Source organism: Primulina huaijiensis, chromosome 10 (assembly GCF_012295235.1).
Source record: "Primulina huaijiensis isolate GDHJ02 chromosome 10, ASM1229523v2, whole genome shotgun sequence".
NCBI classification, from domain to species: domain Eukaryota; kingdom Viridiplantae; phylum Streptophyta; class Magnoliopsida; order Lamiales; family Gesneriaceae; genus Primulina; species Primulina huaijiensis.
The window spans coordinates 6,679,206-6,695,737 of record NC_133315.1 but is presented as its reverse complement, the minus strand read 5'-3'; the positions used below and the strand labels follow the sequence as shown (position 1 = coordinate 6,695,737).

Sequence of the window (16,532 nt, the reverse complement as noted above, 5' to 3'; positions counted from 1 at the left end):
ACATAGTCAACAGAAATAACTCCAATTAAGACCAGTTGTCTAATGGTATTGTTTCTACTACATATATGCCTAGAATTACCATTATACATTTTATTTTGTGTCCTTCCAATCACAGATTGGCTATCACAATGTATGCATATAGCCGACACTGGTTTTTCCCATCCTGGAACATCTTCTAAGAAGTGACGCAGTCATTCAGCCTCTTCAGCACACTTGTCAAGAGCTATAAACTCAGATTCCATCTTGGATCTGGCTAATACAGTTTGTTTAGAAGATTTCCACGCAATTGCTGCACCTTCTAAAGTGAATACAAATCCACTTGTAGATTTTGAGTCTTTCATATCATATATCCAATTTGCATCATTGTATCCTTCAATAACAACAGGATACCTGGTATAGTGCAACCCATGATCACTAGTATACCTTAAGTATCTTAGCAATCTGATAATTGCTTTCCAGTGTTCAACTCCTGGATTACTCGTGAATCTACTCAATTTGCTTACTGCATAAACTATGTCTGGTCTTGTACAACTCATTAAGTACATTAGACTTTCAATGACTCGAGAGTATTCTAGTTGAGACATACTCTCACCTCGATTCTTTGATAGATGCTGACTGGTAGCTATCGGGGTTCTAGCCAATGCAGAGCCATCATTATTGAATTTCTCAAGTATTTTGTCAATATAATATGATTGACTTAGAACTAGCCCTTCTGATGTTCTATGAATTTTAATTTCAAGGATTACATCGGCTAAGCCTAAATCTTTCATGTCAAATCTTGAGTTCAATAACTTCTTGGCGGATTTGATCATCTTATCATTACTACCAATGATAATTATTTCATCTACGTAAAGACATAAAAGGACATATCCATTTTCAGTGTTTTTTATGTATACACATTTGTCACATTCACTAAATTTAAATCCCCTTTCCATCATGGTTTTATCAAATTTTTTGTGTGATTGCTTTGGTGCTTGTTTTAAGCTATACAGAGATTTTACCAATTTACAAACCTTATTTTCTTGCCCAGTCGCAGAAAATCCTTCAGGTTGTTCCATGTAAATTTCCTCTTCTAAATCTCCATTTAGAAAAGCTGTCTTTACGTCCATTTGGTATACTTCAAGATTTCGCAAGGCGGCAATTGCGAGTATCACACAAATAAAGGTTATTCTCGATACAAGAGAATATGTGTCAAAGTAATCAAGTCCTTCACGTTGATGGTAAACTTTAATTACCAAATTGGCTTCATATTTATCTATGGTTCCATCTGATTTCATTTTTCTTTTTAAAACTCATTTACTGCCTAGTGATTTGCTTCATATAGAAAGATTCACTAATTACCATGTATGTTTTTGTAAAATGGATTCTATTTCGGAATCGATAACCTCTTTCCATAGAGGTTCCTCATATGAACTCACTGCTTCCTTGAAGCATTGAGGTTCATTTTTCATCATGAAAGTGATGAAATCCGGACAAAAGGATTTCTCAGTCCTAGCTCTCTTGCTACGCCTAGGTTCAATATCTTGATCAAGCTCTTGTTCTTTATCAGTTGTCTCATATAATCTTTTGGATGAACTTGGTTCTTCCTTAGATTTGCATGCAAACATTTGTTCAAAGAACGAAACATTTCTTGATTCCATTATCGTATTCTTGTGAATATCAGGTATTTGAGATTCATGTACAAGAAAACGACATGCGCTACTGTTTTGAGCATATCCAATGAAGATGCAATCAACAGTTTTTGGTCCTCTCTTTAATTTCTTTGGAGTGGGTACTGCTACCTTGGCAAGACATCCCCACACTCGCAAGTATTGGTAAGAAGAACTTTTACCTTTCTATAACTCGTATGGACATTTATCTTGCTTCTTCCAGGGCACCTTATTTAAAAGGTATTTGTTGTTAGAACAGATTCCCCCCACATGTTCTGTGGTAAACCAGAACTTAATAGCAACACATTCATCATTTCTTTCAAAATGCGCTTCTTTCTCTTCGCAATGCCATTTTGCTGAGGAAAATAAGGTACGGGTCTTTCGTGTTTGATATTGTGTTGAGCACAAAACTCAGTAAATGATGATTCATATTCACCTACACGATCACTTCTTAGCACCTTAATTTTCTTGCTAAGTTGGTTTTCAACTTCACTTTTGTAGTGGACAAAATTTTCAATTGTTTCATCCTTACTTTTAAGAAGATACACATAACAAAACTTTGTGCTATCGTCAACAAAAGTAATGAAGTATTTATGTCCACCACGTATTTTCACACCTTTTAATTCATATATGTCATTGTGAGTTATATCAAGTGGTTAATATTTCTTTTTGTTGGAAGGAGAAAAGTTTCTCTTTTTCGAGCTTTGGCCATGCTAGACAACGTTTTTCTTGGCAGCAACTGGAGAAAACAATTGTCTTTCAGAACTCTTGTTGTCTTCCTCAATACAAAGTCGAACAATGAGTTCTTCAACATTCATCTCCTTTCGTTTGTATTTCAAATAGATTTCGAAATCCTTCCAGGTCGGTGGTAGCTTCTCAACAATAGTAGCCACTTGGAAAGATTTGTTCAAAGTCATCCATTCGGCATGAATCTCGTGAAGAATCACTTGGATTTCTTGAACCTGACTGATCACCATTTGGGAGTCAACCATCTTGTAGTCCAAGAATCGACTAACAATAAATTTCTTGGCCTCGACATCATCGGTTTTGTATCTCTGATCCAAAGACTCCAACAATTCCCGAGTCGTCTTCTTTTCACTATACACATTTTATAGCGAATCAGCCAAACCATTCATTTTCTACAAAAGAAATATGATTGGTGACATGCATCAATAGCACTAGCTCTCTACACATCTCCGTCAACCACAGCTTGTTTGAGAGCAACCTTGGTGAGAAACCTTGCTAGATTCAAGACGGTAAGATAGAATAACATTTTCTGTTGCTTCCTTTTCAAATTTGAGCCGTCGAATTTCTTCGGTGTAGTAGCATGGCTGGCACATCGACATCAATGACTTTCATAATCAGGGACTAACTTTTGCACATTCAAGTCAGTATCCATGTCGTCAACAAATCACATAATGAGTATAACAAAATCTGTATTAAGATTGTTAGCCAAATTGCTAAAAACAAAAATATAGAAGTAGGGAACGAAAGCAATCTCGTAAAGATACAGACAGAGCGGCATCTTCAGGAGCAATTTTTATCTAATTATACTCAATATAGCAATCTATAAATGAAAAGTTTTCAAACCACTGTCGATGAGCAAGTATATCCATGTTCGGCAGAGGGAATTCATCCTTTGAGCAGGCCTTGTTGAGGTCTCGGTAGTCGACAATCAAAAAAAATATACGAAAATGCGCATACTATTGAAAGTATGAATATCGTGTATAAAATAACAACAATAAAACAATAAAATCAAACCGAGTCCTGTACGACGTACAGTTTCCTTAAAACAGATTTGTCTCCTCGGATGGTGCTTCGAGGATCTCGACGGACAACTGTTTCTCATGATACAACGGCAAAACCTTGCAACAACTTAGCACGAAGTAACTACACCGACGAACCGAAAACGTACCTTCACTTTATCATCGAGACTTAACGGATGCCAAATGGAAAAGTAACAATATGAAATGCAAGAAAATGCTTGAAAGAGATCTTGAGTGTAAAAACCATTTTTATACATATAGAATGAGGAAATGAATACACTATATTTAATCCCCAAAGTGCACATCAAGAGTCATACAAGATTAATTAACTCAATTAATTTTCTTTTTAACTCAAGAATATGAAGATCCAAAAGTCTTCAATTAACTCAAGAACGTGGAGAGTCAAAAAATACTTCCACAATCATGAGCCACAACAAACTCAAGAATGTGGAGAGCCAAAAGACACTCTCACATTTATGAGACATAATTTTTATTTAATCTTTAAAATTACTTGAAATTTTCAACAAAATATCCCAGATTCAACCGGGAGCAAATACCTACGAAAATGTCGCTTGGACTTAACAAAGTAATTTCGTGTTTAGTTTATGTGATGAAAAATCTTTTATTTTTCAAAACGAAATTAAATCTAAAAATTTTGAAGTTGCTTTTTTTTTTATTCATGAATTTTGGTACTTCAAGTATTTTTTCAAAAACAAGTTTTGTGTGTGTTGCAAATGAGCCGAGTGAAATTTGAGTAACATACTATTCGAACTCGATTTAAATTTTGTAAGTTCGAGTCGAACTAGATCAAGTATTATTTTTCAAGTTCAAACTAGACTCATGAAAATATAGAGTTACTCGAGCTGGATGGTGTTTGCAGCATAATTTTAGATTTTAAATTATGTATTTATACCGAGAAAAGTACTCTTAAATTAAAAATAATAATATAAAACTATTCAAGTATAAACAATTAAAACTTGAACTTGATTCAAGTTAACGGTCTAACTACTTGAACTCGTGTCGAGATTTGATCGAACCATTCATAAACTAATTACAGTAACTTAGACTCGCTTGCAAATATAATTCTCACTGACACATTTCTCCCTGTGCCATGTGGAAGGAAATATCTATTACGAAGCATTCATATTTGAAGCGTATGTCTCTCATTTAGGCTTTAGCTTGATTAGTAAGGCTCCGATTAAATATTTTGCATGTAATATCTTCGAAATGGTTTGAACTCGAACTCGAACTCGTAAATGATCCTAGTTAAACAATAGAAGTAAAATGTAAAACTGTCCGCTCGTGATTCATTATGTTCAAGGTTATCAAATGGCTCATATTAGGGACTGCCATTATCTCGACATTAGGAAAAAAATCTTACTTGATCCACTAAAATTTGAAGTAAGATCTCGAAACATAGAAGACAACCATGGTTGTTACTAGAAAGATGTAATGATACGTAACACGTGCATATAGGCTCAAAATAGGTAAATGAAAGAATAACACGAGGAATCAATCCGTGGAAGCAACATATTAGTAAAGATTGCCTGTTAAGACTAATAAACTTGTATAAACTATTTAACCTTACATAGCCCGAGATTCGAAATTTGATATTCCAACAAAAAAAAAAGAAGGAAAAAAGACAATCTACAACATTGATTCCTATCGAACAATGAGCAAGGGGAATCATCATAAGTACTGAATCAAATGTACCATTCATTCTGCTTCTGAATGTAATTGCTTTAAAGTTCTCCCAGTGCTTTCTTTATATCTGCCTGCAAGAAAGTATAGAAACTTAGTTGTCAAAGAACACCAACACTACGCCATATGCAGGACAAATTAATCTTTGCTGAGACAGTTTACATATGTACGCGTAGGGAGGGGAGAGGGAAAAGAAGATACCTCGATCGCCAATGGAGAGGTAGAGGTTCCATAACGTTTGATCACGCAGCCATCTTTGTCAACCAGAAACTTGGTAAAATTCCATTTTATGCTAGACCCAAATAAAGAGCTTTGACTTGCTTTCAGGAACCTATAGACTGGCGCTGTTTCCGAACCATTCACTTTTACCTTTTTGTAGAAATTTATTGCAATTTTGTCAACATGCATCAATGTTTCAAAGAGAAATAAAAGTTAAATTGTAACACAAAAGGAAAATAATTTTACACGGTACGAGATGTTTTCCATCCTGTAAACCCTGAATATATGTTGTATATATACAAATATGCTCTGAAATGAAAATTTTGAATTTATCCCATGATTTTAAAAAATCTGTAAATTTAGTCTGTCCTTGTACCACAGAACTCACAGGCCACCATTTTGGTTTCACAACTTTAAACAGGGATAATTACATAAGCATGTAAAATTCCAACACAGTAGTACTTACCTTATGAAAGATAGGGTATTCAGCCTTGAATCTGGTGCAAGCAAATTGTTCTGCTTCTTGGCTTGTTCCCGGTTCTTGCCGCAAGAATTGATTGCAAGGGAAGGCCAATATCTCAAAACCTGTGACAAAATCATCGTAGAAGAGATACAGGTATATTCCAAATATTCTCATACAATTGTTGTTATATCATGTATTATTTTTAGGTGGAGCCAAAGGCAGAAATTCGTATTGACAGCAATGAAACTAAAAACCTTGCAAAAAGATTCCAATGTAAGACAGACGGAATCTCACATTACATAATAAGAAACATATTTGGTAATAGGTTTTAAAAATAAGGGCCGCCCGCCCCTGCTAGACACTGATGCAAAGAAGGCCACCAACATTCTGAAGAAACTAGCAGATTAGGTAACCAACTTTAATTGACAGTTAGAAAGAAAGGTATCAACAGTTATAAAGAGATGGGAGAATTATTATTGGTGCAGTTTATAAAGAATGAAGGAGAATAGTGATGTATTTCATTCGGGAACTTTTATGCAAATCAAATCTTTTCTCTGCAACTTTGTGTCTCTTCTTTACTTCTTGCTTAATTTCTTGGAGACTGGCAATCCCGAACAAGCCATCGTATCATTTGGTGCTCTCATGAGCTTGAGTTTATGCGGCAGCTACAAGACAAGATCGATGAAAAGCAATTCTCTCCAAAGTTACAGACCTACAGGAACATCATGCCCGTGTTGATCGAGAAGCAGAATGTGAATATTAAATTTCTCACAAGGTCAATGCATGAATTGACGATTGGATTGCAGCAGGTCGATGCAAAAGTAGGACAAATTGTTGGCAGATCACACGCTCCTTCAGATATTCAACCGCCATCAACACTTAATCGCAATGCTCAAACATGGAATTGCGATTCGCCAAATCAATTCAGTCAATTGAAATCGATGCGTCTTGATGTGCCACGTTTCTCAGGGGAGATCGAGAAGGCAGTAGGAATTCAAGTAGCAGCGGCCTTTGTCCTTTATTACCAACACCTCAGGCTGATAAGTTTCCTTAGAAACTCAAGAATGGCAGCACAACGAGAAACAGATTTATGCTATAATTGTGATGCCAAGTACTTCCTTGGGCATCAGGGTATGGGCAAATTTTATTTTTTCTTGGTTGAGAATGAAGATAACAAATACTACGAGAAGAATTCCAGTAAAATAGACCAAGAATTTCAAGATTCTACTCCAGAAATAAACTTTCCACCAATGGCTGGGCAGCAAGCTCTTGCCATCTTCCGGCGCATATTTGCAGCTTTCCACCTCGAGGAAGAGTGCTTTTTGACGAGGTGGGTAATAATGTAAAAACAGGCCACAAAAGTGAAGAGAAGCAAAAGAGCAGGAATCATTCCTAAGAAACTAGCAGATTAGGTAAACAATTTAATTGACGGTTAGAAAGAAAGGGAGAATTAGTTACTACTGCAATATATAAAGTATAGAGGAGAAGAGTGATGTAATTCATTTTGGAACATTTGTGCAAATCAGATTTCTTCTCTGCAACTTCTTGTTTCTCTTCTCTTCTTCTTGCTTAATTTCTTGGAGATAGGCTATCTCGAAATAGCCATCATATAAGACACGGTCTAGCTCTGCCACTGCAATCAGAGTACATTCACTAACTGGATATTTGTCAAATGGCCACCGACAGGAAACATAGTAAGTCGATGTAGCAGAGGTTGCAATACAAACCGGCCGCTTGCAAGTTTCATTCTTAAAACACATAAATGTATTGAAAGAAAGAACCAAACACAAAATGTGATCATATTAATCTAATCCTAAACCTTGGCAACTATGTAGAACACCTTAAAACAACTCAGCACAGAATCCTGGCATCATATGAACAGCTGAAATAAGTAAAGATACAAAGAACTGACCCTTATCTTTGTGACGGGTGTGAAGGTCAGACAATTCTGTGTAGTTTGAATTCGTGAACCCGCTGTTTTTTCAGGAAAGATAAACAATCAAAATCTCAATAAAAGATGAGCTGGAAACATAAATTTTAGAGCAAGAAGGATAATGAACGAACCATTTGGAAGCAACATTAACAACAAGCAGGACCTTCCCTTTGTAATTGTTAAGGTTTACATCGTTACCTTTGCTATCCTGCTCAGAATGACATACCATTTCACAATTTTATTAACTATGAGCAAACATCAGCATCGACCCACGAACGAAAAATATTTTAAACTTTCTGAGGTTTTTGCCCACCAAATTCCTGATCCCTCGTTTTTATTTATAATCGCACGAACACACAAAAAGGATCGATGAAGGGACAAATGAAAGATACCTTGACGGTGAAATCATGGATGGATTTTTCTGGGACAGATACAGAAGCGCCCATTTCTTGTCTCTTTCGTTCTAATCCTGAAGATCAATATATGTATATTTGCGCAGAAACTAGGGATAATCTGGGTTTTATTGTGAAATCACAGGTACCCAAATTAGGATCGTGAAGAGAATCACGTAATATCGCAGATCACAGCTGTTGTATTCATTAGGAAAGATGGTTTTTCCCTCTTTTTTGGGTTTGTGACAGAGGACGCCAGATCAAAGACAGTTGTTATTGTATATATACGGAAGTTACCTAATCCGACGCTAAAAGAGCAATTGGAATCTCTTTTTTTAGATGTCTTTGATTAGAACCGCAACATAAAAATAAACATGAGGGACTTGATGATAAATACTTAATCAAAACAATAAGTTTATTTTCAATTCTCATGTCATAAAATCTTATTCTACGTTATCTGATATAAATAAAACTTTTTTCCACCCCCAACTCACATTTTTACTCATTTTTCTTCTATTTTATTTACATAAATATTTAACTCTAATTGCTTTCTCATCCACCAATTTTACCTACCCACCAAACTCGATGACTCCAAAAAGTCACCGACCGATTTAGTCACCGATCGGAGAAATCCACCTCTCGAAAGAACCTACTGACACTGAAGGAGAATGATTTTTAGGCGGATAAGGAAACAAGCTGAAGCAAGTGACGAAGACAATGAGTTTCTCCGAGTTTTTATATTTCTGTTTGATTTCCGATAATTTTTATTATGTTCGTGCTGGTTGTTTGATAAATTGGTCAATAATAGTGGGTCTTCCTTGGACTTGTTCTACAAGCACTTTCGTGCATTTAGCTGTTCTGTTTCATTTTAATAATAATAGAGTAGCTTAGCCCTAGTTTATAAGAGTAAGTTTGCACATTCACAGATTTTTAGTTAGTGATAATCTGTTGCTAATTTTTTGGTGACGCACGTTGTGATATTTGTCTATTTAAGCAAGTTAACTCAATTAATAAATGAGATGACAATAAAAAGACTTTATCTTCCAATATCTTATTTTGTCCTTCTCTGTGTGTCCTTTGATAATTTTACATCATTGGTATCAGAATCTTTTTAAAAGGTTAAGTGATATAGTGAACAAAGAAAAAAGGTGTGTACAGAAGCCAAAAGAAAAGGTTGAGAGAAAACTTTCATCTTACATTATTGTGTGTAGCAGAATACTAAATGGCCTCAGAAAAATTTGTCCAACCTTCGATTCCTCACTTTGATTGTTACTATGACCATTGGAGCATGCTGATGGAGATTTTTCTAAGGTCAAAGGAGTACTGGCAAGTTGTCTCCGACAGAATAACAGAACCACCAACAAGCACAATATTGACACAAGCACAAAGGGCAGAAATTGAAAGGCTGCGTTTGAAGGATCTCAGGGCAAAGAATTATCTTTTTCCAAGCTATTGACTGTTCAATCCTAGAAACGATTATATGCAAGGACACCTCCAAGCATATATGGGATTCCATGAAAAAAAAGTACCAAGGTTCCGCAAGAGCAAAGAGGCAGCAACTTCAAGCATTTCGTTCGGAGTTCGAAATTTTACGAATGAAAATAAGAGAATCAGTAACAGACTAATTTTCACAGACGATGGCAATCGTAAACAAGTTGCGGATCCATGACGATAAGATGGAAGATGTCAATAGTCGAGAAGATTCTTCGGTCCATGACACCGAAATTCAATTTTGTTGTATGTTCAATTGAAGATTCCAATGACATTGATGAGCTTTCTATTGACGAGTTGCAGAGCTCCTTGATAGTTCATGAACAAAAAATCAATCAGCAGGAGAAAGAGGAGCAAACATTGTAGAGATCAATTGAAAATCATTATTGCACATCAAATAGAAGAAGAGGAAGAGGCCAATGTCGAGGAAGAGGCAGAGGATTACATGACCGCAGACAAGAACAAGGATCTGAAGATAACCGTGATAATGATTCACATGGAAGAGGAAGGGGTAGAGGCAACTACCATTCCTCTACTAATAGACCGAGCTCAATAGACAAGTCTAATGTTGAATGTTATCGGTGTCATGGTTATGGTCATTACAAAAATGAATGTCAAATTTAAATAAAGAACATGGTGAAAAATCTAACTTTGTAGACAAGCAAGAAGAAGTTGTCTCACTTTTAATGGCATGTCATGCTAAGGAGGAAATTTATCAAAATCTGTGGTACTTGGACACTGGTTGTAGCAATCATATGTGTGGAGACAGGTCTGTATTCTCGGAGCTAGACGAATCATTTCAAAATACAGTAAAATTTGGAGATAATTCTTCAGTTTCTGTTATGGGCAAGGGACACATAATGATCCGAACAAAAGAAAACTTTGCTCAGGTTATCTCTAATGTTTTCTTTGTTCCCGATTTAAAAACAAATTTGCTTAGCATTAGACAACTTCAAGAAAAGGGATATGAGATCATCATCAAAGATGGAACTTGCAGTATTGAAGATCCAGAGAAAGGATTAATTGCACAAGTTAGTATGACTTCAAATCGTATGTTTCCTTTACATCTCCAAAATTTTGCAAATTTATGCTTCTCCGCAAAAGTGAAGAATGTTGCTTGGCTTTGGCATTTTCGATATGGGCACTTAAACTTTCGTGGACTCAAGACACTGAAGTAGAAAAATATGGTGATAGCCTTCCTCAAATTGAATCCGCTCAAGAAATATGTGAAGAATGTGTTGTTAGCAAACAATACTGAAATCAATTTCCCCAAGGGAAGTCATGGAGAGCTAAGAAGGCTTCCGAGTTGATTCATTCCGACGTTTGTGGTCCGGTAAATCCAATTTCAAATGGAGGTAAAAGATACATAATTACTTTCATTGATGATTTTAGTCGAAAAATTTGGGTAAACTTCTTACAGGAGAAATCTGAAGCTTTTGCAATTTTCAAAAGTTACAAAACGTTGGTTGAAAAAGAAATGAGTCTTTCAATCAAAGTTCTTCGTACAGACCGGGAAGGAGAATACATCTCACAGGATTTTGCAAATTTTTGTGAGAATCATGGAATCAAAATACAACTTACCGCAGCATATTCACCTCAACAAAATGGGGTATGTGAGAGAAAAAATCGTACTATTATGAATATGGTGAGAAGCTTTTTGACAAAGGGTGGCCTACCAAAAATTTTCTGGCCTAAAGCCGTCAACTGGAGCATTCATATATTAAATAGAAGTCCCACACATGTTGTTCAAAATATGACACCTGAAGAAGCATGGAATGGGCATAAACCAACTGTAGATCACTTCAGAACTTTTGGATATATTGCTTTTGCTCATATACCGGATGAGAAAAGAAAAAAAACTTGATGAAAAAGAAGAAAAATGTATATTTCTTGGGGTTAGTGAACAGTAGAAAGCTTACAAGTTGTACAATCCTCTCACCAAAAAAATTGTAATCATTTGCGATGTTGTTTTAAATGAATATAAGTTTTGGTCATGGGAGATCTTTAGAGAACAACAAATTCCAGTGGATTTTAAAGAAGAAAATCAGGAATTTGTGAAAGACCAAGCAATTACAGTACCGCCACTTTCAACAGTCATAGAAAGTGATACTACAAACTCACAAAGTCCACCTATTGAAGGAGATCAACAACCTCAATGTGTCAGAAAAGGACCTGCATGGATTACCGATTATGAGGTATCTAGTTTTGAAGTCTCAATGTGTCAGTAAAGGACCTGCATGGATTACCGATTATGAGGTATCTAGTTTTGATGATTCACTCACACATTTTGTTTTATTCTCAGATTGTGATCGTAGGTATCTAGTTTTGATGATTCACTCACACATTTTGTTTTATTCTCAGATTGTGATCCTATGGCATTCGAAGATCCTGTATAAAAATCAAAGTGGCGAAAGGCAATGGATGAAATTGAAGCTATTGAAAAGAACACCACTTGGGAATTAATAGAACTTCCAGCAGGGCAGAAAACCATTGTGTGAAATGGGTATACAAGACAAAGTTGAAAGAAAATGGCGAAGTTGATAAATACAAAGCTCGTTTAGTAGCTAAAGGCTACAAGCAAGAGTATGGTGTTGATTATAGAGAAGTGTTTGCTCATGTGGTAAGACATGACACAATCGGATTAATGATTTCTCTAGCAACACAAAATTCATGGCCTATTTTCCAGTTAGATGTAAAATCAGCCTTTTTACATGGCGACTTGGAAGAACGGGTATATATTGATCAACCTCCCGGATACATTAAGGTTAGAAATGAGCATAAAGTTTATAAATTAAAGAAATCTTTATAAGGATTAAAACAAGCTCCTCGCGCTTGGTCTAGTCAGATTGATGCTTACTTTTTGAAGGAAGGTTTTAAAAAAATGTCCATATGAGTATACACCTTTTTATTAAATTTGATGGAAGAAATATGCTCGTTGTTTGTTTGTATGTGGATAATTTAATCTTTACAGGAAATGATAGGGCCATGTTTGAGAAATTTAAGAAGTCTATGATGATTGAGTTTGATATGTTTGATTTGGTATGATGCATTATTTTTTGGGTATTGAAGTGGAACAATCTGCTGCTGAGATTTTTATTTCTCAAAAGAAATATGTACATGAAGTTTTAGAAATGTTTAAAATGAAGAATTGCAATTCAGTGAGCACTCCTATGGAAACAAGATTGAAGCATGTTAGAAACTATGAAGAAAGAAACGTGGACAACACTCTTTACAAGCAAATAGTGGGAAGTTTAATGCATTTGACAGCAACAAGACCAGATATAATGCATGTTGTGAGTCTCATCAGTAGCCCATATTCAATGGTTCCTTGCAAGTATCTGAAGATTCTTTTGGCAGCTAGAAGGTGCATCTCACATGGATGTTCCATGTACCTACTGATGAGACTCACATCATGCATTATATATGGTCTTGTTGCTGTCAAATACATTAAACTTCCCACTATTTTCTTGTAAAGAGTGTTGTCCACATTTCTTTCTTCATAGCTTCTAACAAGCTTCAATCCTGTTCCAAAGGAGTGCTCACTGAATTGCAATTCTTCATTTTAAACCTTTTTAAAACTTCATGTACATATTTCTTTTGAGAAATAAAAATCCCAGCAAAAGATTGTTCAACTTCAATACCCAAAAATAATGCATCATACCCAAATCAGACATATCAAACTCAATCATCATAGACTTCTTAAATTTCTCAAACATGATCCTATCATTTCATGTAAATATTAAGTCATCCATATACAAAAAAACAACGAGCATATTTCTTCAGTCAAATTTAATAAAAAGTGCATGCTCATATTGACATTTTTTAAAACTTCCTTCAAAAAATAAGCATCAATCTGACTATACCAAGAGTAAGGAGTTTGTTTTAATCCATATAAAGTTTTCTTTAATTTATAAACTTTATGCTCATTTCTAACCTTAATGTATCCGGGAGGTTGATCAATATATACCCGTTCTTCCAAGTCGCCATGTAAAAAGGATGATTTTACATCTAACTGGAAAATAGGCCATGAATTTTGTGCTGCTAGAGAAATCACCAATTTGATTGTGTCATGTTTTATCACAGGAGCAAACACTTCTCTATAATCAACACCAAACTCTTGCTTGTAGACTTTAGCTACAAAACGAGCTTTGTATTTATCAACTTCGCCATTTTCTTTCAACTTTGTCTTGTATATCCATTTCACACCAATGGTTTTTTGTCTTACTGGAAGTTCTACTAATTCCCAAGTGTTGTTCTTTTTCAATAGTTGCAATTTCTTCATCCATTGCCTTTCGCCACTTTGATTCTTTTACAGCATCTTCGAATGCCATAGGATCACAATCCGAGAATAAAACAAAATGTGTGAGTCAATCATCAAAACTAGATACCTCATAATCGATCATCCATGCAGGTCCTTTTCTAACACGTTGAGGTCGTTGATCTCCTTCAATAGGTGGACTTTTTGAGTTTGTATTATCATTTTCTATGACTGTTGAAAGTGGTGGTACTGGAATCGCTTGGTCTTTCTCAGATTCGTGATTTTCTTCTTCAAAGTCCACTGGAATTTGTTGTTCTCTAGAGATCTCCCATGGCCAAAACTTATCTTCATCGAAAACAACATCGCGACTGATTACAATCTTTTTGGTGAGAGGATTGTACAACTTGTAAGCTTTCGACTATTCACAAACCCCAAGATATATGCATTTTTCTCCTTTGTCATCAAGTTTTTTTCTTTTCTCATCCAATATATGAGCAAAAGAAATGTATCCAAAAATTCTAAATTGATCTACAGTCGGTTTATGTCTGTTCCATGCTTCTTCAGGTGTCATATTTTGAACAACATGCGTGGGACTTCTATTTAATATATGAATTCTCCAGTTGACGGCTTCAGGCCAGAAACTTTTTGGTAGGCCACCCTTTGTCAAAAGGCTTCTCAACATATTCATAATAGTACGATTTTTTCTCTCACATACCCTATTTTGTTGAGGTGAATATGGTGCGGTAAGTTGTCTTTTGATTCCATGATTCTCACAAAAATTTGCAAAATCCTATGAGATGTATTCTCTTCCCCGGTCTGTACGAAGAACTTTGATTGAAAGACTCTTTTTTTTCAACCAATGATTTATAAATTTTGAAAATTGCAAAAGCTTAAAATTTCTCCTGTAAGTATCGGACCACAAATGTCAGAATGAATCAACTCTAAAGCCTTCTTAGCTCTCCATGACTTCTCTTGGGGAAACTGATTTCGGTATTGTTTGCTAACAACACATTCCTCACATATTTGATGAGGGGATTCAATTTGAGGAAGGCCTATCACCATATTTTTCTGCTTTAGTGTCTTGAGTCCACCAAAGTTTAAGTGCCCATATCGAAAATGCCAAGCCAAGCAACATTCTTCACTTTCGCAGAGAAGCATAAATTGGCAAAATTTTGGGATGTAAAGGAAACATACGATTTGAAGTCATACTAACTTGTGCCATCAATCTTTTCTCTGGATTTTGATTATTGCAAGTTCCATATTTGATGATGATCGCATATCCCTTTTCTTGAAGTTGTCCAATGCTAAGAAAATTTGTTTTTAAATCAGGAACAAAGAAAACATTAGAGATAATCTGAGCAGAGTTTTCTTTTGTCCGGATCGTTATGTGTCCCTTGCCCATAACAAAAACTGAAGAATTATCTCCAAATTTTACTGTATTCCAAATGATTCGTCTAGCTCCGAGAATGCAGACCTGTCTTCACATATATGATTGCTACAACCAGTGTCCAAGTACCACATATTTTGATAAATTCCTCCTTAGAATTACGTGCCATTAAAAGTGAGACAACTTCTTCTTGCTTGTCTACAAAGTTAGATTTTTCACCATGTTCTTTATTTAAATTTGACATTCATTTTTGTAATGACCATAACCATGACACCGATAACATTCAACGTTAGACTTGTCTACTGACCTCGGTCTATTAGTAGAGGAATGGTAGCTACCTCTACCTGTGAGGGCCCGTAATTCGTATTCATAATTTTGCGGAATTATTAAAAATTTTCTCTTTAAATAAATAAAATTACAACATATAAAAACTTTCGTAAAATAACCCAACGGTTTAACATAAACATAGCAGCGGAAACTGCATAATGTTTTAAACAATAACTTAAAATATATATAAAGTTATAACAAGAGTTTGAACATAAAACTGAATAAATAAACGTGAGGTCCTCGGGTTCGTACTACCGCCGATCCGAGCTAACTCACTGGTCCTCGCCCTCAGCGTCTGCATCGTCAGTACCTATATCAATCAAGTCTAGTGAGTCTAAAGACCCAGCATGCATATATCGTGAATAACAAGTAAATATATCATAAAATCGCATGCAACGTAAAAATATCGTATCGTAAAGCGTAACGTGAAAATCGTGTCATGAGTAATTATAAATACGTGCATAACTGAAAAATCGTACATAAAAGAGTTGCTCGATAGAGCCCTGTCATAACATATCATATCGTAATTTTTCTTTAGAGATAATGTTCTACGCAAGTGGCCCATAACATAACATGCACGTCTGATCAGACTAAACCACAGTATACTGGGCGGTAGAGATCATCACAGCCCTTGGACTGGATATCCGTACCCATACATAATCGTAAACCGGTCGTAAGTCACCGGGTGAAGCAATCCCATAAGCGTAAGGTGGCCACAAGACATATCGCATATATCTCAAAAATAAACATTTTCTATTTTTTTTTATGCACGTAATATAATTATTATTCTGTTTTAATTTACCAAATGAGTTGGATCGTTTCCAGGCTCACTGTGACCTAATTCTAACATGAGACACATGCAAATAATCTCAACTTGACCAACACTTCATATTCGAACTAAAAACGAGTCAATTACGCTCCAACAAACTTAGTATCTAACCATGAT

General features: G+C 35.5%; 1 protein-coding gene across 1 annotated transcript; it reads right to left on the bottom strand.

Moving 5' to 3' along the window:
- Positions 1–4,927: 4,927 nt before the first annotated feature.
- Positions 4,928–8,422, bottom strand: LOC140986640 (probable glutathione peroxidase 4). The gene is made up of 6 exons (XM_073454947.1): positions 8,124–8,422; positions 7,863–7,939; positions 7,711–7,772; positions 5,802–5,920; positions 5,318–5,485; positions 4,928–5,190 (listed from the first exon to the last, which is right to left on the bottom strand). Exons 1-6 carry the CDS (start codon positions 8,175–8,177, stop codon positions 5,158–5,160), a joined length of 513 nt encoding a protein of 170 aa, XP_073311048.1. The 5' UTR covers positions 8,178–8,422; the 3' UTR covers positions 4,928–5,157.
- Positions 8,423–16,532: the final 8,110 nt, after the last annotated feature.